Raw genomic sequence first — 27,202 nt, 5'->3', positions numbered from 1 at the left:
ATCCAAGAGAACCCATATATGGTCCGACATAATGGGGTCTGTCTCTGAACATCATAAATATGGTCGACCTCCGGTGCTTGGATCAACAGGGTTCAAATGTGCAAGTGTACCCAAGGATTCGCTACGCGTTTCACTATGCAGCTTCTTTATCTCCAATGTCTCCCGCAGAAGCTGTCTTAAAAAATGACTGGATCGGCACCCCTAGAGATTGGTATATTATAACAGAAAGGAGACATATGCAATGTTAGTTCCTTTTGGAACAGCTATATTGTTCCTGCAACTCTGGCCCCCTCTCAATAGATTGTTTGGTGCCCTCTGTTCCTGCTTTTACCTCCCACAGAATCCTCCGAAGAAGCTGCATAGTGAAACGCATAGCGATTCCTTGGGTACACTTGCTCATTTGAACCCTGTTGATCCAGGCACAGGAGGTCCACCATATTTATCGTCTTCAAACACAGACCCCGTTATGTCAGACCATATATGGGTTCTCTTGGTTTAGGAGCATAATGTCGCACAATTGTGCATATTTATCTTTGTGATGGTTTTTATGTAATTTTACAACAATAAATTTTGTCTGTATTTATATTACCTAAGATTGTAAGTTTTTTTGTGAGTTTAATCAGTGGATGCCTATAAAGTCCTAATATCTTAGGGGGTTAGTGTTCTTTTTTCTTTCCCCTTATTTTTCATCCAACTATTTTATGGGATGTGGCACCACTACATTTTGGATCATGTCTCAACCTTTGTACATACTCAGTCCTCAGTATCAACTTGGAAAGTCAAGATGATTGCATCCTTATAAGCGCACCTTTTTTAAATATTCACACAAACTTTTTATTTTTCAGGACAACTTTTTTAACAGATCCACTTTTCTAGCCTCAATACTCTCTTCATGAGGTCAGTACTGTTTTGACCCCATGATGATAGTAGATCTATTGGACGTATGTCCTTAAAGTTAACTGAAGTGCAAATAAAAATGTACAATAGTCAGCTGTTTGGAAACCAACTTGTTCATTCATTTAGTAAATTCCCACAAGCCAATACTTAGATGTGAATATATCTGAGCCCTACAAGTGCATCTCTTTGATTCCAGGTCTTTGTGTGTCTGGTATTTATATCTATTTATTGTAACAGACACTGGTGCTCCACTTGCCTGCTCAGTCCCATCAATGGATTACAATTCATGCCATTCCATTAAAGGGTTAACCATTGGTATGCACCACTGCCTGGAACAGGCACAGGATTTCAATGAATTACAAAGCCTTTTCTATCGCTAATGGGATTTGCCTGGTTTATGGGACATGTGTTGAACATAAAGACGGTCTCATATTGGTGTCTGGTACGACAGTGTATTGGCTCTTATATACTTGCTGACTATCTCAAACTGCTTTGTGTTTTCAAATAACAAGCACATTGCTGAAAAAAGCTGGATACACACTATACAACTTTTGTTGGTAGATTTCCTTTAGATTTACCTTTAACTATGTAGTGGAAGGGCCTGCATGATTGCATATAAAATGAAAGTGTTTAGGTGTGACCTCATATTATATGGCTTTAGTAAAGCTAAAGGAAAAAATCTAAAGAAAATTGTATAGTGTGTATCCAGCTTTAGTGGGTTGCAATGTGATTGATTCTGCACACCGAATAATTATTCATTATAATATGAAGACAGCAGGGCACTTCATGTAAGTGTTAGTGGGTGGCTGTTGTGCACATTCAGGGAACATACACCACCTTCCTCTCCTGTGCCCAGTGTCTCACCTCCCTGTGCTTCAGTTTCCTTCATGTTGACCCAGTTTCACCCAGATACCTTCTTCAGGCTGGGTTCACATTTGTGCGATGACAGACATCGCATATGATTCGCACCGTACTGCTATGCAGATCACATGCAATGAAGAAGAAAAATATGTTGAAGAATGGAGAAATGAAATAACAAACTCCAAGAAACTAACTGTTTACCAGTCACTGCAGAGAGACTACAAACTGGCCCCATACCTGGAGGTGCTACAAGAGCCCAAAGACAGACAGACCTTCAGCCTGTACAGACTGAGTACCCACAGCCTGGAAATAGAGTTAGGATGGCACAGACAGACCTACAAGCCCAGGGAGAGAAGATTGTGCCAGCAGTGTGACCAGGGGGTCCTGGAGGACGAGGACCACTTCCTGCTACAGTGCCCTACAGACACAGACCTACAAGCCCAGGGAGAGAAGATTGTGCCAGCAGTGTGACCAGGGGGTCCTGGAGGACGAGGACCACTTCCTGCTACAGTGCCCTAAGTACTCATCAGTGAGGGACACTCACTTCCAGAGACTCTCCGTTTTTATCCCGCACTTCAATTCTATAGAACAGAAGAGGAAACTCCAAATCCTACTGGGAGAAGAAGAGCCAATGGTAAAAATAGCTGCACAATATGTGACAGCATGTGCATGTCACAGACTGAGAGGGACATGAATAACCGAGGACTTAAAAATCCTTTACATAGACTCACCCCCCATTCCCCTTTATATTACCCATTACCCCCCCCCCCCCCATCACAAACTCAACTGCTTTGGCAATGCTAAAATGTATTTGGTCCTGCCAATAAGGCTAATTTGAATTTGAGAGAGGGAGAGAGAGAGAGAGAGAGAGAGGGAGAGAGAGAGGGGAAGAAATAGGGGAAGAGATGGAGAGAGAGGGAGAGAGGGGGGGAGACAGAGGGAGGAAGAGAGAGAGAGAGAGGAGAGGGAGAGAGGGAGACGGGGGAGAGAGAGAGGGAGAGAAAGGAAGAGGGAGAGAGGGGGGGAAGAAAGAGGGAAGAGAGAGATGCGGAGAGGAAGAGAGGGAGAGAGAGAGGGGAGAGAGAGGGGGGAGAGAGGGGGGAGGGAGAGGGGGAGAGGGAAAGGAAGAGGGAGAGGGAGAGAGAGAGGGAGAGAGAGGTGGAGATAGGGAAAGAGAGGGGGAGAGGGAGAGCGAGAGGTGGGGGGGGTAGAAGGAGAAGTAGAGAGGGGGAGGGAGAGGGGGAGAGGTAGGGAGAGAGAGGGAGAGAGAGAGGGCGGAAGAGGGAGAGAGAGGGAGAGCGAGAGGGAGAGAGAGAGGGGGAGAGGGAGGGGGAGAGAGAGGGGGGGGGGAGAGTGAGAGAGAGAGAGAGGGAAAGAGGGAGAAGGAGAGAGAGAGAGAGGGGGAGAGGGAGAAGGTGAGAGAGAGAGGGAGAGAGAGGGGGGAAGAAAGAGGGGAAGAGGTGGAGAGAGAGAGAGATAGAGAGGAAGAGGGAGAGATAGGGGGGAGAAGGAGAGGGGGAGAGGGAGAGGGAGAGAGAGGGGGAGGGAGAGGGAGGGAGAGGGAGGGAGAGGGAGGGAGGAGGGAGGGAGGGAGGGAGGGAGAGAGGGGGGAGAGAGGGAGAGGGAGGGGGAGAGGGGGAGAGAGAGAGGGAGAGAGGGGGGAGAGGGAGGGAGAGAGGGGGGGAGAGGGAGAGAGAGAGAGTGGGGAAGAGGGAGAGGGAGAAGGAGAGAGATAGAGAGGAAGAGAGAGAGGGAGAGAGAGAGATGAAAAACAGTTTCTAAATAAAAGCGCTGATGAATGCCAGTAAACGTGGCATGTAAAAGTGGTCAAACATAAGTTTTTTAACTTCATTCACTAGCTGTCAAGTTCCAGCGTCCAGAAGAGGTTTTCTATTGTCCAGTGTACATGAGGCCTTAGCGGCATACCTCTAGTACTAGTTACTTTTACTTAGGGCTGCTGACTATTTTAGTTTATTGCATGGTTCAATAATTGTACCTTATGTTTCAAGTGTCTCCTTAGCATTCCTACATATCATCTGGAGATTTACTTCCTGCATACTTTTTTTTTAGCACCAGCTGGGATCCAAAACTCCTTCCTTTCTTGGAGTGAGTGCTATATTTTAGGAATCACATGGCACTCCAATTTTCAGTTATCTTGAATAGAGTAGTGCTTCTGCTGGAGAGGGTGAATGTGGAGGGGGGGGGTTTGTTGGTGCTGCAGGGAAGCTGTAGAAAGTACAGGATTTTGAGAAGGGGTAAATGTGCCAGGAGCCAATGCGCATGAAGCCTAAAACTGCAGGTAGACACTAGCAGTTGCGGTCTCGCAATGTGAAGTTGCCACTCAGCACTAAAAAAAAACTACAAAAAAAAAGTATTTGTAGGCAGCCGGGTAGCGAGAGTATCTTTTCCACCATGGCTGCAAAGCATAGCATCAAGACCATGGCATTTTAGCGAAAATCGAATTTGATATTTTTGGGGGTCAGGTAGGTTGTACGGGGGCCCCGTGATTTCTAACAGCAGCTCTGCCCGCATCGCATTAGTGTGATCCGAGATTTATGTTTTACTATGTATTGTCTTCCTTCTCAGAGTCTTCAGTTCATTTCAGTGTGATATTTTCCCCATTTGTGGTAATTTTCTCCTCCATGCTTTTTGTTTATCAATCCCTGTTCTCACTGTCAGTGATTTATCAATGGTTTTCCGCACTCTACTTTCCTGTGTTCCTTGTCTGCAGTATTTATGCTTTGCCTGTCCAATCTGCCCCCTTATACAGCTTACTTTTTCATGGCAACCCTCTTGTGTGCCCATTCTGCTGTTCCCTCCCAATGTACTACGCTTGCCTGGTTCGCTCCTCATCACTCTCAAGGCTGCTATTTAGCATTCAACTCTCCACATCAGTGCTGTGTGCTATTTATTTCCCATTCTCTTATCTCACTCCACTGTAGTACTGCAAACCTCAGATCCTGCACCCCTTCTCCCCCATGTCCTCCTCATGTACTTTGCTCCATACCCTGCTCTTGTCTCCATAGCCTGTTATCTCCATTAAACCATGGCTGTATTGTGTGACTGCTGTGCTCCATACTGGCTGTGCTTCCCTGCAACTTTGTTCTCTTTAACCACTTCAGCCTTGGAAGGTTCCCCCCCCCCCCTCATGACCAGGCCATTTTTTGCAATACGGCACTGCGTTACTTTAAATGACAATTGCGCGGTCGTGTGACGCTGTACCTAAATAAAATTTATGTCCTTTTTTTCCCACAAATAGAGCTTTCTTTTGGTGGAATTTGATCACCTCTGTTTTCATTTTCTGCACTATTAACAAAAAAAGACCGAAAATTTTGAAAAAAAAATAAAACAATATTTTTCACTTTTTGTTATAAAACACATCCGATAAAAAATTAAAAAAATCGAATGTGTATTCTGCTACATGTTTTTGGTAAAAAGAAAAATCCCAATTAACGTATATATTTCTCATGATGCTCAACTACACTGCAGAGTGCATGAGCATGATGGGAAATGTTCTGGGGTGCCAAGGCTCGCCTAGGGGATCACCCATGCCCAAAAATGAGTTTTACCTGGCTGTGTGATCTGCCAGTGTGTCGGCATCTTTCTACCTGTTTTGGAGGCAAGTGCATAGTCCTTCTGTAGTTATAGAGCAGAATTATTTACAAGGATGTTATTTTTTTCTTTTCAAGATCCAGTATACCATAGGATTAAAACCAGTAGATCCATTTTTACAGTTTGCTCCAATGTAGTACTACAACAACCCTACCTGCACTTCTCTGTCTCCATATTTCTGGGGGTTTTTGCTGTTTTGACATTTTTTTCTGAGCTTCTTGAGTTCAGATTGACATTTTTCAATTGACTCGGACTTGGAACGATGCTCAACCTGGTATTTCTTCAGTGTCGCCTGGGAAAAGCGAAGGAAACACTATCAGTTACGGGTAAGTGTCAAACCCCTAATATAAATAAGGCTGAACAAATTATCACAGTGGAGAATGTAAAGTAGAGGAAATGAAAGTACGCACAGTTAAATACTTGATGTCTAATTCCAGCTTGTGTTCGAGTTGAGCCAGGAGTTCAGAGTGGAAAAGCTTTAACTGAAACATAAAGAGAAACATGTTTGTCATCTTTAAATTAGTATTCTAATATACTTACAGGACATAAAATTCCCAACAGTGCCCACCTCTACCATTCATCTTAAATCTAAATATAATAATCCTGTATATCTATGTATTAAGGTGCTTGGGTAAGAATGGAGAGTGAAAGAAACACTGGCTGCAACTGCTCTCTTTAGCTGCTACCCTGTGGTGCTGAACTGGTTAACAGCTATAGTATATCAGCAACAGGACAGAGCTGCCGAAGAGTTCAATAGACTAAGGCAGAACTACAATGTGGGAACTTTTGTCCAGAGGAGAGAGACTCTACTATAATCAAGAGCTTTTGAACTACATTTCCCAGAGGGGGATTGCCAAGAGGAGGGAAAGAGCTGCATTTTCTCAGCCTGTAGAGGAGGCAGCTTCCTCTTGCCATGAGGAAGCCCGGTGAGTGCAAATAGCTGTCCAGTGTGCACCACTACTGCTGCATAACAGCAGCCTGAGCAGAATCTGGGATGCTGAGTTCAGGTGTGCTAACAGCCAGAGTCACCTGGGTGCAGAACAAGGGTGAACTAATCCCGTTGTGTGAGTGGATGGCGAGCTTCAATATCATTGAGACCGGTGAGCTGCTGCAGTGGGGATTTACTATCTGTTGCTAGAGAGACTAAGCCCTTTTGGAAATGACCATACAGTCATCTAGTAGCCTTATTGCTGCCTGCAGGCCTGACTGAGATAATTCAACAGTACAACTGGGCCCCAACGCTAGCAGGCTGAAGAGTTAGGGCTAAAGACTGTCCCTTTACAGCTGCTACACAGAGACCTTCACCTATTGCTTATGCTAAGAGGTACCTCTCAGGGGGCATTGCACCATATCCTAGTAATTCTCCTAGAGTGCAATCTAGACTAGTTATAGTATTATTATTCACATTACAGTTAATGCTTATATGCACTGTTTACTGCTGACTTTGCTGATTCATAAGTTAAACCCAGTCTAGTGGTACAGAACTCTATTCTAAGTTACCTTGGCATAGTGATTATACTGTCTAGCAGACCATGTTTGATCCTACTTTCTGTGTATTTATTTATACTCAAACCACCATATATTCTAACCTGTACCAATACTTTGAGTTAATTTACCACTGAACAGTTTTGAGTCTATCTCTTGGTGCTAATTCACACCCAAATTAAAAGGTACATATACTCATGTTCCTATAAGTTCTTGCACTAACTTTCATTCAACCAGGTGTGTCAGAGGGGCTGAGGGTGTTCTAAGAGTTGAGACGTAGAACAGAGAAACCAAATTACCAAGCATCTCCTGCAGGGGTAGCGCTACACCTACATTCAGTGTAAGTAACTAATTCCATTTGGTGCATGCATTGGTTGCAAATGCTGACCCTCAGATGGTCAATGGGATTGGAAACTTATCCCATGCCACTTTCTGATTTACTGAAGCACTACTGACATTTTAAATAAGCCTGAACCTATAGTGCCTTAAAAATTATTTATACCCCTTTAATTTTTCCACATTTTGTCATGTTAAAACCAAAAAAGTAAATGTATTTATTAGGATTTTATGTGATAGACCAACACAAAGTGGCACATCATTTTAAAGTGGAAGGAAAATGATAAATGGTTTTCAAAATTTTTTACAAATAAATATTCCTGAAAAGTGTGGCGTGCATTTGTATTCAGCCCCTTTACTCTAATACCCCTATCTAAAATCTAGTAGAACCAATTGCCTTCAGAAGTCACCTACTTAGTAAATAGAGTCCACCTATGTGTAATTCAATCTCAGTATGAATACAGCTGTTCTGTGAAGTCCTCAGAGGTTTGTGAACAAACAGCATCATTAAGGCCAAAGAACACATCAGACAGGTCAGGGATAAAGTTGTGGAGAAGATAAAAGCAGGGTTAGGTTATAAAAAAAATATTCCAAACTTTGAACATCTCATGGAGCACTGTTCAATCAATCATTCGAAAATGTAAAGGGTATGGCACAACTGCGAACCTACCAAGACATGGCCATCCACCTAAACTGACAGACCGGGCAAAGACAGCATTAATCAGAGAAGCAGCCAAGAGGCCCATGGCCCATGGAAAATCTGGATGAGCTTCAAAGATCCACAGCTCAGGTGGGAGAATCTGTCAAAAGGACAACTATTAGTCGTGCACTCCACAAATCTGGGCTTTATGGAAGAGTTGCAAGAAAAAAGCCCTTGTTGAAAGAAAGCCATAAGAAGTCACATTTGCATTTTGCGAGAAGTCATGTGGGGGACACAGCAAACAAGTGGAAGGAAGTACTCTGGTCAGATGAGCCGAAACTGAACTTTTTAGCCTAAAAGCCAAACGCTATGTGTGGCGGAAAACTAACACTGCACATCACCCTGAACACACCATCTGCACAGCGAAACATGGTGGTGGCAGTATAATATTGTGGGGATGCTTTTCTTCAGCAGAGACAGGGAAACTTGTCAGAGTTGATGGGAAGATGGATGGAGCCAAATACAAGGCAATCTTAGAAGAAAACCTGCTAGAGTCTGCAAAAGACTTGAGACTGGGGCGGAGGTTCACCTTCCAGCAGAACAACAATCCTAAACATACAGCCAGAGCTGCAATGGAAAGGTTTAGATCAAAGCATGTTCATTTGTTAGAATGGCCCAGTCAAAGTCCAGAGCTAAATCCAATTGAGAATCTGTGGCAAGACATGAAAACTGCTGTTCACAGATGCTCTCCATCCAATCTGACAGAGCTTGAGCTATTTTGCAAAGAATAATGGGCACACATTTCACTCTGTAGATGTACAAAGCTGGTAGAGAGACATCCCCAAAAACACTTGCAGCTGTAACTGCAGTGAAAGAAGGTTCTAAAAAGTATTGACTCAGGGGGGCTGAATACAAATGCATGCCACACTTTTCAGATATTTGTTTGTAAAAAATGTTGAAAACCATTTATCATTTTCCTTTTACTTCACAATAATGTGTCACTTTGTGTTGGTCTATCACATAAAATCCCAATAAAATGCATTTACGTTTTTGGTTGTAACATGACAAAATGTGAAAAATGTCAAGGGGTATGATTACTTTTTTGAGGCACTGTAGAGCTGAACTCCAGGAATATTTAAATACTACACTTTCATAGGGGCTCCCCTGGACTACAAGGGCTAAATGCTTGTCTTTGCATAGGGTACTATAAAGAGCTCTTGTGGGCTTTCCCCACTCCATGCGATCGGTCCCCCAGAACCACTTTTCTTGGGTGCTGCATCCATCAGTCACATTCTAATGTCATCACGTACAATGTAGGACCAGCAGTCCTGTATTGTACGTGAGGGTCCTGAAGGCTCATCCATAACCTTGAGCATCAGATGAGGAGAAAAGGGCCATGTTCCAGGGGCGAGGAATAAGGCACTGTAAGTAAAGTGCTTTTTACTGGATCTAGGTAAAAATTAGCATTTAGCCCTTGCGATGGACAGCACTGTAAATAGGGAGAAGCACTCATTTTTACTGTATAACCCAGTTGAAATGCATTCTTTTTATAACAGTATGCTGTCAGGCAGTTGTAAAGGGCGGCATGCTCAACTGGTATTGGCAGCAGTAAACCATGCACAAGACTAGGGCACCCAGGAACAGTTTAAGCAGCACATTACCAACATACAGCACATGCATGACAGATCATCCACACCTTCTTGGGTCCCTGGCTTGTGTTTTAAATAAAATTTAGGGATAGTTTACACCACAATTTCTATTTTCTTGATGCGTTTACACGTGTTTTTGATGCATTTTTAAAGCATTCCAGTGTATTTTTTTTTTTCTTATTCTGACTCTTGAAATATCTTTATCTTAATTCAGGACAATGTGCATTCTGGTGTGTTCTGGCACCTTTACATGCATTCCAGTGAGTTTACATGTGTTTCTAATGATTACATTTCCAAACATTTAACAAGAATTATAGATTGGAATTGCCATTATCCTAATAAAGATTGGGTCCAATTGGAAGGCGTACAATCACTACCACCTCTCGAATATCTTCCTTGGATAACTTGGTCACATAAACTTCTTTTGCTTAAACAACATCCTTTAAAAGGACCTACTCTTGCAGCATTCCAATGAGCTGCTTCTTCTCAATATAAGATATCTTTTTCTCCATGACCTCTAACTCCATTGAATAATAATCCTGAATTCCTGCCTGGCATTAACCAATCATTCCCTTTCAAATCAAATGATAATCTTATATTGGCCTCGTAATTATTTATTTAAAAATTTAAAACTAAGACAGAACTTGAAGAAGATATACAAGGTGGCAATATACCTAATTGGATATATTTTGAAATTCGTAACTTTATCAATAATCATAAAAATGTACACGATTTCCTTAGGACTCTCAGTTTGAAAATACCTGTGTTCATGGAACTACTTTTATATATTCAATCCAATGTGCTTATAGTCTATTCTAAGATATCAAAAAAAGGGAACCAGATACACATAGGAATTTGTGGGAAGATGCTTTACAGGTAATATTTTCTGAGAAACAATGGGAAAGAGCTTGCATTTTAGAACATAAATTCTTTAGCAACACTCAATTACAAGAAATTTCTTCTAAACTTTTTATCAAGTGGTATGCTACTCCTACAAAAATAAAAAAAAAGAATCCCTTGGCATCAGATTTATGTTGAAGATGTCAGCAAAAATGTGGCTCCTTATACCATATTTGGTGGACGTGCCCAATGATTGTACCATTTTGGAGCCGAGTGAAAGAATTGATTCCTTCAATCCCTAAAATAAATATGGCTGTTACACCAGAATGCTGTTTATTATATAATTTTGATATACCATTACATAGCTAAAAAAAATGAATTAACCTATCCACCTTCTCAATTCGGTCAAAACATTGATTCCTTTACATTGTAAATCAAGTACAATACCCTCAGTGAAAGATTGGTTGTACAAAATGGATTCTATATGTGCCATAGAAGAAACTAGAGCCTTGTATTCAGATATATTATCACAAACTTTGATTAAACTGGTCCCTATTCAAGGATTCACCTTAATTTTAAAGTACTTATTCAAAATTAACAGCAATATCTACAGCTTTTTATGATTACTATCATGTTCTCATATCTTTTTTTCATTTCCCTACTCTCTATTTTTCATTCTTTCAGAGACTATCACAGTGCAGGTGCATTTATACGGAGACTTGATAACACACAGGTGGATTCTATTTATCATCATTAGTCATTTAGGTCAATATTGGATCATTCAGAGATCCTCACTGAACTTCTGGAGAGAGTTTGCTGCACTGAAAGTAAAGGGGCTGAATAATTTTGCACGCCCAATTTTAAGGATTCACCTTAATTTTAAAGTACTTATTCAAAATTAACAGCAATATCTACAGCTTTTTATGATTACTATCATGTTCTCATATCTTTTTTCATTTCCCTACTCTCTATTTTTCTTTCTTTTCTTTTATTTTATTTTATAAAACATGTAATTCATAATCCTTGAGATCTGATGCTTTGGCCTATATACACAATTAATCACTTCAGCTCCAGAAGGTTTTACCCCCTTAATGAACAGGCCATTTTTTGCGATACGGCACTGCGTTGCTTTAACTGGCAATAACACGGTCATGCGATGTTGCAACCAAATAAAATTGGTCTTTTTTTTCCACAAATAGAGCTTTATTTTGGTGGTATTTGATCACCTCTGCGGTTTTTAGTTTTTGCGCTATAAACAAAAAAAGAGCGACAATTTTGGAAAAAAAAAAAAACAATATATTTTTTTACTTTCTGATATAAAACATTCCCAATAAAAATATTTTAAAAATCATTTTTTTTTTCCAGTTTAGGCTTATTTGTATTCTGCTACATATTTTTGATTCAAAAAATCCCAAAAAGCGTATAGTAATTGGTTTGCGCAAAAGTTATAGCGTTTACAAACTATGGGATAGATTTTTGGACTTTTTATTTATTTTTTTTATTTTATTAGTAATGGCAGCAATCAGCGATTTTTATCGGGACTGCGACATTGCGGCGGACAAATCTTGACACTAAGTGACACTTTTTGGGGACCAGTGACATTAATACAGTGATCAGTGCTAAATAATATGCACTGTTACTGTATAAATGACACTGGCAGGGAAGGGGTTAACAAGGGGTAAATGTGTTCCCTAGATGTGCTTTCTAACTGTGTGGGGGAAGGATTGAACAGAGGCATAGAGAGATCGGTGATTCAGCTTAGCTACTTATGGAAACTTGTCAGGAACCTCTGCTTTAGGTATTCTTCAGTATCCAACAGATATCTGAGCTTGTCAGATGCCTCAGGGCCTGGACAAGGGGTGGGCGGCAGGAACAGTTTACTGGGTGTGGGATCCTCTAGCTTGCACATCATAAATGGGGGAGGGGCACAGTTTGGAATCTATGCCCTGGGCACTGGATGACCTTGTCCTGGCACTGAGATGCCTGGTCCCCTGATGCATGCTGTTTCAGCCTGCCAGCCAGCCAGTATATATCTTCTGTGTCTTATAGTGACATAGCAGCTGGTGGATGAAACCACAGGCTTCAGCAGGAAACCAGGGAATTGACAAACCCAGATATGCGTTAAATGCGTAAGATTCTTTGGCAGAGGTAGTCACAAAGAGAGAAGATCTGTGGCATGGACAGGCCATAATTACAGGGCGCATTTTACATTTTTTTAGGTGATGATAGAGTAATTTTAAACTGCATTCTAACAGCATTTAGTAAAGACAGGCGGAAGAAGAGATGGTGTCTCTTTATGTTTGCTGTTGATTGTACAGGAAAATTCATGGTATGCATTTGACTTTCAGTTGACAACGGTTAATTATTTGGACAAGTATTAGCAACACAAAAGGAACAGGATAATTGCAATGTACTTGGGTAGACAAAACACTGTAATTCATGTTATAATTAATTGCTTTGGAAAAAGGCAACAGATTAAATAAACAGTATAAGGTTTAATTAGCTATTCATTAACAAATACTGCTAAAATCTAGAAAGCGGCATCTAACACTCCTGAGTATACAGAGGCAGTATTATATTTATTGTATTCATTATATTGATTCTACAGGAAGATTCAAAGCAAGCACTTAGAAGGAAATGCAATATTTTACAGGATTTGTGATTTTGGATGTATAATAGCTACAAGCAGCAGGTACAAGGATTAATTATTAGCTGAGACTGGTGATCAAATGATCAAATAAACTTTACTTTTTAAGAGGAATTAACCCTCCTCTGACACTTTTACCTATAGGTAAGCCTATGATAAGGCTTACCTATAGGTACTGTAAATATCTCCTAAACATGTACCGTTTAGGAGATATTTACCTTACATGCAGCCAGTGACATCACTGGTGCATGCGCTCTGAAGGAACGGCCGCTGGTGCCGTTCCTTCATAGCCCCGTGCCATGACCGTCGGCTCCCGCGCGTGCCATCCTGGAAGACGGGCGACTGAACATGTCGCCCGTCATTGAGGTAAGCAGGCAGCAAGGCGGGGACTCGTTCTAAGGTAAGTATTTCATAATGAGCTAGTATGTGATGCATACTAGCTCATTATGTGTTTCTCTTTCAGGTTGAAAAAAAAAAAATAATAATTTTGGGTTTACAACCTCTTTAAGCAAAAGCTAAATACATTTTTAAGATATATGTACATGTAGCACTGCCCCCTAGAGAGCTGCTGAGAATTACACATTCTTGGGTCCCCTGGGTTACCATTAGCGACTGACAGTAGATAAGCAGCAGTAACAGTTCTTGGCTCAGACAGTCAGTCCAGGGGATTTGGTTTTTGTGTTTTAATTAGAACTGGGATGGGAGAAGGGATAAGTGGGATACTCCAACTATAAACTATACACAAACTTGAGGACAACGATCTGTAGTGTGCGGCAAGGCCGCTGCTTCACCTTGCCACAGAAGTGAAGATAAATAGACTGTTCCTGTTTGAATATTCTCTTCAGGGTTAACAACTTGGCGCCCCCTTTACTATAACTGCTTGTGTGCTGACACCCGTCCGCTGACTCTAGCCACTGGAATGGTCCCCTTCCTGGGCAAGCTCCCCTGTACTCACGGACACTGCTTTCACCTCCGTTTCACCTCTCAGTTTCACTGGACCTCTGGGTTCAGCCACACCACTGGTTCACTAGGTCCACTGCCTGTGACCACCTTCCTCAGCAAACAGGAGGAGAGACAGCCGTCACCCTACTCCTGGGACCTGGCTTCCCGCCTAAAGACACCCTGTCACATGTGCTCTTGGCTTTTATAATCTATCCCGGGATGCACCACTCTCTGTGCCAACCCAGTTACAAAGCCTGTGCGTCACTGGCGGGGTTTCCTCCACTGTCCAACATGCTCCCTTATTGGACACAGTGGGGACACTCCCTCAGATCAGATGAATCACACATAGACACATGCAACAGGCCTGACTAGAAATCCTGCACCCCTGTTAAGCAGATAGAGCAACTAGGTTTTACCTACCGCTCTCCTGATAAGCAGGCAGAGCAAACTATACTCCCTACCTAGCACCTATCTAGGAGGGTGCTACATACAGTACTGTGCAAACATTTTAGGCAGGTGTGAAAAAATGCTGTAAATTAAGATTTCTTTCGGAAATTGAAGTTTTCGCTTATTTCTATCAATTAACAAAATAGAAAGTAAATGACCACCCTTTGCCTTCAAAACAGCATCCATTCTTCTAGGAACACTTGCACACAGTTTTGGAAGGAACTTGGCAGGTAGGTTGTTCCAAACATCTTGAAGAACTAATCACGGATCTTCTGTGAATGTAGGCTGCCTCAAATCCTTTTTTCTCTTCATGTAATCCCAGACATATACAATAATGTTAAGATCAAAGCTCTGGGTCATCACTTCCAAGACTCCTTTTTCTTTATGCTGAAGATAGTTCTTAATGGCATTGGCTGTATGTTTGAGGTCGTTGTCCTGCTGCAGAATAAATTTGGGACCAATCTTACCCATCCCTGATGGTATGGCATGATGAATAGGTATCTGCCCGTATTTCTCAGCATTGAGGACACCATTGATCCTAACCAAATCTCCAACTCCATTTGCAGAAACTTGCAAGGAGCCTCCACCATGCTTTACTGTTGCCAGCAGACAGACAATCATTTTCCTTCGGCAAACAAGCTGCCCCTTGCTACAGCCAAATATTTCAAATTTTACTCATCAGTCCAGAGCACCTAGTGCCATGTTTCTGCACCCCAGTTCCAATGTTTTCATGCATAGTTGGGTCGCTTAGTCTTGTTTCCATGTCAGAGGTATGGATTTTTAGCCTCAATCCTTCCATGATTTCTCTGGACAATAGATGGGCGTACTTGGGTCCCACTGCTTTCCACCAGTTCTGTGCTGATGACACAACTGGACATCTTCCGATGTATAAGGTAAGTAAGCATAATGTGACTTTCATCTGCTGCATTAAGTTTCCTTAGCTGACCACTACGTCTACAGTCCTTAGCATTACCTGTTTCTTTGTGCTTCTTCAAAAGAGCTTGAACGGCACATCTTGAAACCCCAGTCTGCTTTGAAATCTCTGCCTGGGGGAAACCTTGATGCAGTAAAACTACCTTGAGTCTTATTGCTGTCCTTAGTCTTGTCATGTTGTATGGTCCATGACATGAACATGTCTTCCACAACCTCACTTTAGTAGCAGAGTTTGACTGTTCCTCACCCAGTTTTAAGCCTTCAAACAGCTGTTTCTGTTTCAGGTAATGACTGTTTCAACCTACATATGAAATAATGATCCTTAGCACCTGCTTGGTATAATTGGTTAATTACACACCTGACTCTAATCCTAACAAATCCCTGACTTTGTGCAAGTGTACAAAATGTGCAAGTGTAACAGTTGATGCTGGTTTAAAGCCAAAGTGTCAGAAATCCCAACTCTCCTGCGAGGAGTCTCGGCTGTGGCTCCCTGACACCCACAAGTGCCACGTGATAACCCGGGTGTCAGCAACAGCATTAGGGGGGTACAGATGATACACATCTACGGGGCCCTGGCAACCAGGAAGTAGGCAAGAGAGATGGGCCGGAGGCTGCTGGTCCTGTCTGTTAATCCAGCCCGCCCGACCGCATAGCATACGTAGCATAGTAAGCTAGCTGGCAGGGCTGGGACTCAGGAGATGTTATGGGGGAGGGACTTTAGACAATTTCAGCTACCTATTGGCTGAGGAGGCAGCAGGAGGCAGGCTGCTCTGCCTCCCACTGCCTCCTTAGCCAATGGGTACACAGGGTGCACTGTCTATCACAACATGGCCTCTTCCTGTGCTGGTGGGATGGAATTCCTGTGCAAACAATCCGTTGCAGAGATCGAGGTAAGAGAAGAAAAAAGAGTGCTGGAATGTACAGTGCATAGCCCCCTGGTAATAACAGTTACTGTATTGCCAACCTTATTGCTGTCCTTTTAGCAGGATGAAAGAAACTTTGCAAATGTGCAGCATAAGTGTCAGTTTATGTCACCATGTTAAAAAAGCAGATTGGAATAAAAAATAAAAAAAAAGGGCATCAGTATGGCTAGCATTAGAGAGACTGTTATTAATTATTTATTAGTAATTAATTAGTTCATTAAATATTATTATTAGTCAAGGTTCACTAAGTTATGTAATGCTCTGAAAAGCAGTCCATGCAACGAAATGACAGAACGGCAGTCTGCCTATGTAAACAAGGCCGACCGCTGTTCTGTCAGGGAGGAAAAAAGAGATCTCTCTTTTCCTCTAGTGCATCCCCCTACAGTTAGAAAGCACTCCCTAGGAGCACACTTAACCCCTTGATTGCCCCTGGTGTTAACCCCTTCCCTGCCAGAGTCATTTATACAGTAACAGTGCATTTTTTTTTTAGCACTGTTCACTGTATTGGTGTCAATGGTCCCCAAAAAGTGTCACTTAGTGTCAGATTTGTCCACCGCAATGTCGCGGTCCCACTGAAAATCACTGATTGCTGCCATTACTAGTAAAAACAATAAAAAAAATAAAAACCTCCCTGAAATGAGTTTTTGCAGGTTGGGATGTCTGAAGTGTAGTCATACCCAAATTGATTTGATTTATATTTTTCTTCTGTTCTCTAACTTTGTTTATTTGTATCAATTTACAAAATGCAATTAAAATTGTCATTTTTGAAAGCATTGTTACTTTACAGCTTTTCTTCACACCTCCTAAAACTTCTGTACAGTACTGTATATGTCAGAGCCTGTGTCGACAGACTTTGGGCTCGTCCTGATGGCATCAGTTGGAGATTAGTTTCAGGCGCTTCTGAGATCAATCAGAATTCCTTGACAGGTGAATTTAACCTGCAGTTTACCTCTTGACCTGCATTTGACTTGCTTATAGCTGGCAGAGACTTGTATTGTAATGCAAAACCCATTTAATGAAAACAAAAGTCTGTCAATGCAGGTTAAAATTCGTGTTTTTCCAATTAAAAGGGCAGTTAAAATAATCTCGCTTTTTTTTTAATAACAAACATGTTATACTTACCTGCTTTGTGCAGTTGGTTTTGTACAGAGCAGCCCAGATCCTCCTCTTCTCAGGTCCCTCTTCTGTGCTCCTGGCCCCTCCCTTCTGTCGAGTGCCCCCACAGCAAGCAGCGTGCTATGGGGGCACCTGAGCTGAGCTGAAGCTCTGTTTATCCATTCAGAGATGGAGTTGGAGTTCAGCCCTGTCCCCTCTCTCTCCTGATTGGCTAACTGACTTTGATTGACAGCCGCGGGTGCAAACGTTGACGCGGCTGTGTTTCAGATAATCAGGAGGGAGAGTCCCGGATGGCCGGGGGACTCATGGACATCGCTGGACAGAGATTGGGCTCAGGTAAGTATAAGGGGGTGCTGGGGAGGCTGTTACACACAGGAAGCTTTTTATTTTAATGCATAGAAGAAAAAAAAATGTCTGTCTTTACAATTCCTTTAATTGCATAAAACCTTTGTTTTACAAATAAAGATTAACCACTTAAGGACTGCTCCAGGTACATGTACTGCGGCAGGGCGGCCCTTAAGTGCAAAATCACGTACCTGTACGTCAATTTTTCTATCTACTCTGGGGGGCACACGCGCGCTGCCGGAGCCGCGCTCCTGCTGTGATTGGACACAGCGAGAGCCAATCAGCCGGTCCAGCAGCCGCAATGGCCGCTGGCCACCCACGATCGAGTGGAGGAATGACAGAACAGCGGTCTGCCTATGTAAACGCAGCAGACCGTTGTTCTGTCAGACAGGAAGAGAGAGATCTTGTGTTCCTACTAATCAGGAACACAGACCTTTCTCTTCCTGCAGTCAGTCCATCCCCCACACTTAACCCTTTGAGCGCCCCTGATGTTAACCCCTTCCCTGCCAGTGTAATTTATACAGCGACAGTGCATTTTTTTCAGCACTGATTATTGTATTGGTGTCACTGGTCCCCAAAAAGTTTGACTTAGTGTCGGATTTGTCAGCCGCAATGTTGCAGTTCCACTAAAAATCGCCGATCGCCGCCTTTACTAATAAAAATAATAACAAAAATAAAAAAAGTCCATAAATCTATCCCATTCTTTTGTAGACACTGTTACTTTTGCACAAACCAATCAATATACACTTTTGGGGATTTTTTTTTACCAAAAATATGTAGCAGAATACAAATTGATCTAAACTGATGAAGAAATTCGAAAAGGTAGCAAGATGTGGGGCCAGGGTTGGGATTTTAAGGGTACCGTTATATAACTAATAAGAGAGATGTATCTACAAAAAATATCTAAAAAGTATATAATTTTATTAATCACATAGAGTGAAAAGGATACAAATACAAATACAAAGACATTACTGTTACAAGATAACATGAAACATCATCATGGTAACAACATAATTGATAAAATATCATCAGAGATAATTTCCTTGAGATTGTGGACAGGACTAGTCAGAGGTCACAGTCAGTCTGGAGGTGCCAGGACTGGTGTGTGTCCCTCTAGTCAGTCTGATTACCACTACCCGACATGTTTCGCGGTAATACCGCTTCTTCAGGGGTACAAGGGATGTAACTTGATAAAAAGCCACTAAAAAATGACAAAAATAGATACATGATTATCATACATATATATACATATACATGTTCGTTTTTGCTATTTCGAATATCGGTGTGTGTCAAGTATGGAGCAATTGGCGATAAGCCCCTCCTACTTCTGACACTAGTACGTCATTTATTCAATCACATGGTAGACATTTTACTTACATGAGTATACAAAAAAGAAGAAAGATCTACACTGGCATGTAGGCCAAGGCATATATATGATACTTCCAGTGGTGGAACTGATGGTTCATGGCAAACGGAGCATGGGCGTCGGTCATCAAAAATTGTCCCCCGGGCGGGCAAGGATGACCAAATGGCAAAAAAGCCTAGACAGTGAAAGATATAGAGAATGCTGGTATATAGAATATTGTATTCGTTCAAAGGCTGCAGAAATATATATTGCAGACTATATTGGTCACATTATTCAGATCATTGAATATAAGTAGAGATTGGTATTGAAAGATCTACAGATATATGTTGAAGCGCCTCCAATCTTTAAGAAAAAGAGGGGAGGAAGGGAAATGCTCACCAAGAATGACATCAATATAAGTATATGGAAATAATAACCTGTAGAGGTTCTTAGTGTGTATAGTTAACACATAGTCCCTTTGTCTACACGGAGGAATCCGCTTCCTAACGCCATTCCATCTGCACCCGTTCAGTGTTGCTTCTTGGCGTCCTAGGTTGCGTGGCAACCAATGGAGGGGCGGCCCTGTGTGTCTTTGACAGCTGCGCGCCGCGTCTATCGACGCGCGTGCGCAGTTGTACATCTGACTCCGTGACGTCACCGAGACGCGCGTCGCCTGCGTGTGACGGCGGAGTTGATGATCCATTTAAGACAGGTACGGTAGCCAGCTAGTGTGCAGACGATGGAGCTCCGACACATGGATCACTAAACGGTAATAACGCTTCAGCCTTTTTTTCATCCACTATTCTCTTACTCTACACACTCTGAATATAGCCACGTACCCTCCCTCTTGGAGATTATGTATGGGCAGTAAGCTGTACCTACACGGCATTCTGTGACTATGTATGGATTCAGAGCATGTTTTGAACTAGCCTGCCCAAGCCCCTTTTGTTTATTTGCTATTTTTTCTTTTTGAACATATTACAGAGCGATACCAGCTGATCTGGAGACTGAAATTTGATGTCTCGCTTGATGTGCGATATCATTTCTGTGCTCCTCTGATCGTATGTTTTTGTCCACCCTTTCTCCATCGTCTGACCATCACACAAGCCCTGGCATAGAGTTTGGTAGGTTATTATTTCCATATACTTATATTGATGTCATTCTTGGTGAGCATTTCCCTTCCTCCCCTCTTTTTCTTAAAGATTGGAGGCGCTTCAACATATATCTGTAGATCTTTCAATACCAATCTCTACTTATATTCAATGATCTGAATAATGTGACCAATATAGTCTGCAATATATATTTCTGCAGCCTTTGAACGAATACAATATTCTATATACCAGCATTCTCTATATCTTTCACTGTCTAGGCTTTTTTGCCATTTGGTCATCCTTGCCCGCCCGGGGGACAATTTTTGATGACCGACGCCCATGCTCCGTTTGCCATGAACCATCAGTTCCACCACTGGAAGTATCATATATATGCCTTGGCCTACATGCCAGTGTAGATCTTTCTTCTTTTTTGTATACTCATGTAAGTAAAATGTCTACCATGTGATCGAATAAATGACGTACTAGTGTCAGAAGTAGGAGGGGCTTATCGCCAATTGCTCCATACTTGACACACACCGATATTCGAAATAGCAAAAACGAACATGTATATGTATATACGCTCATATATGTATGATAATCATGTATCTATTTTTGTCATTTTTTAGTGGCTTTTTATCAAGTTACATCCCTTGTACCCCTGAAGAAGCGGTATTACCGCGAAACATGTCGGGTAGTGGTAATCAGACTGACTAGAGGGACACACACCAGTCCTGGCACCTCCAGACTGACTGTGACCTCTGACTAGTCCTGTCCACAATCTCAAGGAAATTATCTCTGATGATATTTTATCAATTATGTTGTTACCATGATGATGTTTCATGTTATCTTGTAACAGTAATGTCTTTGTATTTGTATTTGTATCCTTTTCACTCTATGTGATTAATAAAATTATATACTTTTTAGATATTTTTTGTAGATACATCTCTCTTATTAGTTATATAACGGTACCCTTAAAATCCCAACCCTGGCCCCACATCTTGCTACCTTTTCGAATTCGATTAGGGATGAGGTACCTCAATACCTAATACTAAATCTAATGGGCTAATTTCTGCTGATGAAGAAATTCGATTTTTTACATTTTTTTTATTGGATGTGTTTTATAGCGGAAAGTAAAAAAGTAAAAAATATTGTTTATTTTTCAAAATTGTTTGTTTATAGCACAAAAAAATAAAAACCACAGAGGTGATCAAATGCCACCAAAAGAAAGCTCTATTTGTGGGAAAAAAATGACATTAATTTTATTTGGGTACAACATCGCATGACCCCGTAATTGTCAGTTAAGTATCGCAAAAAAATGGCCTGGTCATTAAGGGGGTAAAACCTTCCGGGGATGAAGTGGTTAAATAAAGGTTCTTTTCAATTAAGAAAATGCGTTCTCATTTTCTAGATGTCTCTAATGAAAAACATAATTTGTGACAATGTAAGATGGAGAGGGAAGGGATGTGACACTCCCCAGATGCATTAAAATAACCTTAAGGTTGCAGAAGCTAGGGCAGCCCAAAGATAGTAATGTGTAGCTATATAATATTGTAATTGTATGATAAAATTACAGTATTGAACAGTGCAATAATGTAAAAAACTAAAAAGCCTAAACATCATATCGTATTATTATATAACATTTTATATATTATATTATTTACATATTTGTTTTACATTGTTGTTTATTTGGCAGTCTATAATAAATAATAAAAATAAATAAAAGTAAAGTTAGGTAGGAAATTGTTGGAGTTATAGTCAAATTAGCCGATACATACTGATGCTGCTAAATTTGGCATGGAACTCTAGCCAACAATGACCTCTGATTATGAAAAGGTTAGGCCCCCTTTCAGAGTTTGCTGCTTGGCTATTTCAGTCTGGTTTTACTGGTTGCCTAGACTAGCTATTTAAACCTACAAAGACCAAAGCTCTCATACTTTATTCATGCTAAAGTGCTTGAAAATGCTAGTTGCCTGGTTGCCTCTTCCATGCATCCCTATGCAGGCAGTCAAATTCATGTCAATTGGGACGCATCAGTTGTATGACCGCTGCTCCCAATTAGACAGCCATGCGAGTGCGGGTGCACAGCCCCGAACGCAGACAGTGTGCACTATAGTACGTCCGTGTCAAGGTCTAAACGCAGATCAGGAGTTCTGACTTCACTGGCTGCATTCTTTTTTAAGAAAGGTTATACTAAGAAAAATATAGAAACTGCCATGTTTACCTATTTTTGGATATACTAGTTGTTGTTTCCCCAATGTTTTTGGATTTAGATATGCTTCTATTTCATTCCTCAGCCCCCTACCCAGTCCCTAGGTTACCTTTTTCTTTACCTTTGCTCTGCCCCGTTCCCAATAACACTTGTGTTCCTCCTTTGCTTCTAGTTTGTCCTTGACTAGCTTTACCTTTTATCATTCTATGCCAGCCCCTGTCTGTCAATCTCCATCCCAGAGCTGTCACACAAGAAGGCAATACCCATGTACTAAGAGGTAGTTGTTCAGTCTTGCCACTAGAAAACCAGCCTCAAACTTCAACTTGAAACATAACCAGAGCGGAACCAACAGCCAATGGTTATAGCAGTTAAGCAGAGCTTTTTGGGTGTATGGTAACAGGCTTTTTTTGCTTTGAGTGGATTTTCCAGTTTTTTTGGGAGAGAAAAATCCACATAAAGCAGGTAAAATGCATGAGAGAAGCAGGTCAACTGCAGGTTTAATCAAGCTGTCCATAAATTCTGAATTATCTCAGAAGCACCTCAAACTGACATCAAATTTATTATAAACCCAAAGACCGCTGGGCACAAGTCAATATTCAGGGAGGATTCATTCCACCAGCAATTGCAGCCAATGTTCAAAAGTAACCCCCCCCCCCCCCCCCAGCTGCAGGCACGCGACCGATGTATACCTACTGTACGTTGGTTCACCCAGGAGGGCTGCCCTGCCTCAGTATAACTTTGGCGGACGGTCAGGAAGTGGTTAAACGAAGCACAGGGCTATAAGATGATGAAAAATCATTGTGTAATATCATGTTTATTAATACATATACAAATATTAGGCCGTAACAAAATACAGTGAATAAATAGTATTGCTCATTAATAACACATATACATATCGCCGCACCACTGTGGTATGGGTGGTGTTAATTGGTGACCTGAGCCTCTCTATAAAAAATACATTGATGGATCATGCTTGTAAAAGCGAGTAATTGATCATATGGTAGTAATGATGTAGCATCGAAAAGGGCTCTACGTGTTTCGTGGGTGCTTCCCACTCATCAGGAGCCGATGCAGGATACATATGCTTGTACCTGCAATAAAGTGCATATATATGTAATCTGATGTTTGATACAAAGAAAAGGAGGGAAAGGAAGATAAAAGGGAGGAGAGAATTCCCCTTGGTTACTCACAGATCAACTAAAGGTTCCAAATGGGGTGCTGGAAGCCGAAGACATGGTGGGGGACTCATCTCTGGGAGCTGTGGCAGCGGTATGAAGACAACACAAACCATGGTGAATGGACTACCATGGGAGTGGGATTCCCATTGGAAATCAAAAGTGGTGAAATGTGTGTCTCAAAGGACACTCTGTGGAGAGTAATAAAATATATATAAATGTAAAAAGTGCATATCTGATGATATAGTAAGGACTGAAGCCCAAAAGCATGGTGGCAGTGGAGTCCCCCACCATGTTTTCAGCTTCCAGCACCCCATTTGGAACCTTTAGCTGATCTGTGAGTAACCAGGGGGAATTCTCTCCTCCCTTTTATCTTCCTTCTCCTCCTTTTCTTTGTATCAAACATCAGATTACATATATATGCACTTTTTTGCAGATACAAGCATATAAATGCTGCATCGGCTCCTGATGAGTGGAAAGAACACACGCAATGCGAAGAGCCCTTTCGATGCTACATCATTACTACCATCTGATCAATTACTCGCTTTTACAATTATGACCCATCAATGTATTTTTATAGAGAAGTCCAGGTCACCAATTAACACCACCCACACCACGGTGGTGCAGCGATATGTATGAGTATATACATGTACTATGTGTTTTTAATGAGCAATGCTATTTATTCAATATATTTTGTTACGACTCAATATGTGTACATGTATTAATAAACCTGATATTACGCATTGATTTTTCATTACCCTATAACCGTGTGCTTCATTTAAAGTCCCAAATCTCCATCCTTCTTTATCAGTACCCCTTCCTTGGGGAGGGAGTTCCACATTTCTACTGGTCTAACAGTAAAGAATGCTTTCCACAATCTAAGAATAAACCTCCTTTCTTCTAACTTCAAATTGTGACTGTGTGTCATCTTCAGAAACTTTACAGTAAACAGTTTATACCAGTTACTGGAGTCACCTTTGATATATTTGTACATTGTAATCATATCACCTATTAACCACTTACCGACCGCCCAGCGACTATTTACGTCAGTCGTTTGACGCTAAATACCGGGTATGGCAGCAGATAGATAGATAGATTTTTTTAAACGGCGGGCGGTTGGCTTTCAGATAAGGGTGGTCCCAGCGGCAGATTCACTGTGGGATCACCCTTATGGTGCGGCGAAAGAGGTGCCCCCCCCCTCCCGCCACGTCCCGGCCGTTTTCCCTGCTTACTGGACCAGCTGGCAGCGGGGAAAACAATCCGGTCCCGGATCCTCTGAGACAGAGAGTTGAGTGAGGGCAAGATGGCCCTCACTCGATTCTATGGTCTTGGAGGACCGGAGCGACGTTGAACGCCGTTGCCTAGCAACCGGTTTATAGGAACGTTTTTTCAGGAATTTTTTTTTTTCTTTTTTAGTGTAGTTGTGAGGTGTGAGGTCTTTTTGACCCCAGATCTCACAATAAAGAGGTCCTGTCATGCCTATTTCTATTACAAGGGATGTTTACATTCCTTGTAATAGTAATAAAAATTATAAAACATTTTTTTAAAAAAAAACTGTGTAAAAATAAAAAATAATAAATAAAATAAATAGGAGGGAAAAAAAAAATAAAGCGCCCTGTCCCGTTAGCTCGTGCGCAGAAGCGAACGCATACGCAAGTCCCACCCACATATGTAAACGGTGTTCAAACCATACATGTGAGGTATCGTTAAAGCAAGAGCAATAATTTGGGCCCTAGACCTCCTCTGTAACTCCAAGCTGGTAACCTATAGAAATGTTAAAAGTGTAGCCTATGGGGATTTTTAAGTACCAATGTTTGTCACCATTCCGCGAGCATGCACATTCTTGAAGCATGACATATTGGGTATCTATTTACTCGGCGTAACATTATCTTTCACATTATGGAACAAAATTGGGCTAACTTTACTGTTTTCTTATCTTTTAATTAAAAAAGTGAATTTTTTTCCCAAAAAATTGCTTTTGGAAGACCGCTGTGCAAATACGGTGTGATAAAAAATATTGCAACGATCTCCATTTTATTCTCTAGGGTCTCTGCTAAAAAATATATATACACAATGTGTAGGGGTTCTTAAGTAGTTTTCTAGCAAAAAAATGATTTTAGCTTGTAAACACCAAGTGTCAAAAATAGGCACGGTCTTAAAGTGGTTAAGTGCCTCTCCTCTAGAGTGAATAATTTTAATCTATGTAATCAATACTCATAGCTGAGGTCTTCCATTCCCCCTATTTTTTCTGGTGCCCTTTGCTCTTACTAATTCAGGAACATCTTTTGTGATTACTGGTGACCAAAACTGTATTATCAAGATGAGGCCAAACCAGGGTTTTGCAAAGAGGTTGGATTATTGATGTATCTCTTTAAATGTATGCCTTTTAAATCCAAGAGAGTATTTTGCTAGCATTGTTGGCTGCGACTTGGCATATTGTTGCCCTGACATAAACTTTCAGGTTTGATTCTGTCTTAGTAACTGTCAACAGAAAGGCCACAGCCCAGAAGTACCTGCAGAACAACTCTAACTCAACAGTCAGGAGCTCCAGTGATGACCAGGCATTCTCAGGTCCTGACCCGTACTACGTGCCTCTTACCACCTGCTGGTGACATGACCTGTCTCTTATTGCATGCACAATTTTCACCCTGTCCTTTCAGATGACTACTTCTTCTGGCATTTGACACTCAGCAATTCCTTGGGCTATCCTATAGGGCTTTTATCATGTTTTTGCCTTCCCTCGCTCCTGAACTAGGAGTTTCTAACTCCTCCAACCTCAGACAACATTCCCCTGCTGACAGTTATGCATGCCTTCTCTTTGGCCACCAAATGAAAGGGACTTGCTGACCAATACAATGTCCCGAGAGGCGGCAGGAGATGGGCCAAAGTGCAACAATTCAAGCTGTGGTTGGAATTTTCATAATAGAGCAACCCTGGGGCTCAATGGAAATCTATATGAGCTTTAACCTGGAGGTGCCAAGACAGTTTATCAGATTTGCAGAAGCCAAGGTTTGCTTTATAGGCATTTAAGATGTAATGTGTCAGTTACATTACATTTTCAATTCAAAAGCCAGACTCATTTGGTGTTCCTATTTCAGGCCAACAGTAATTCACACTGAGCTGAGTGAACATTAACAAAAGTCTCCATTGTAAAGCACTAAGCAGATTCTGCTTACTTCACCACATGCCACACTTATCTAAGTGACCTGCATATCAATATAAAACAATATGAAACATAGGGCTATTTTCACCCTGAATACTAAGCCATGCTGGCTTTTCTCAAAGGACAAATGCACTTTGTGCTCAAATGCCTCTTCACACTTCTGATCACCTCAATATATAAAAACAAAAATCTCAGCACAGTGGCTTAGTGGTTAGCAGTTTTGCCATGCAGCACTGGGGTCATTGATAGGAACGAACGGCCATACTACCTGCATGTTCTTGTGTGGGCTTCCGCTCACACTTCAAAGACATGCTGGTAGGTTAACTGGTCTTAGTATAGGTATGTGTATATGTAAGGCATAGTTGCCAACATTTAAAAAAAAAATTTCCAGTGGCTGGAGAATGTACTTTAATTAGGTGTTATTAAACAGGTTTTAAAGGAGGACTGCAGACATTAAACCCCTACTTTGGGCAAATAAAAGATTATCCCTTGCAGTGAGTCTGCACCAGTGTTGGGGGTAACTAGTTACAAAGTAACTGATTACAG

General features: G+C 41.5%; 1 protein-coding gene across 1 annotated transcript in view; it reads right to left on the bottom strand.

The window, feature by feature from the left end:
- LOC309567913 (BAR/IMD domain-containing adapter protein 2-like) overlaps positions 1 to 27,202 on the bottom strand; it is a 252,556-nt gene that overhangs the window by 61,029 nt on the left and 164,325 nt on the right. The window contains exons 6-7 of the mRNA XM_082273449.1: positions 5,781 to 5,852; positions 5,525 to 5,662 (exon numbers count right to left, since the gene is read on the bottom strand). Of these exons, the coding sequence (XP_082129575.1) occupies positions 5,525 to 5,662; positions 5,781 to 5,852 (210 nt within the window). The remainder of the gene's footprint in view (positions 1 to 5,524; positions 5,663 to 5,780; positions 5,853 to 27,202) is intronic.

This window comes from Pelophylax lessonae (assembly GCF_965119305.1).
Source record: "Pelophylax lessonae genome assembly, chromosome: 12".
NCBI classification, from domain to species: domain Eukaryota; kingdom Metazoa; phylum Chordata; class Amphibia; order Anura; family Ranidae; genus Pelophylax; species Pelophylax lessonae.
This window is presented reverse-complemented; position numbering and strand designations above follow the sequence as displayed.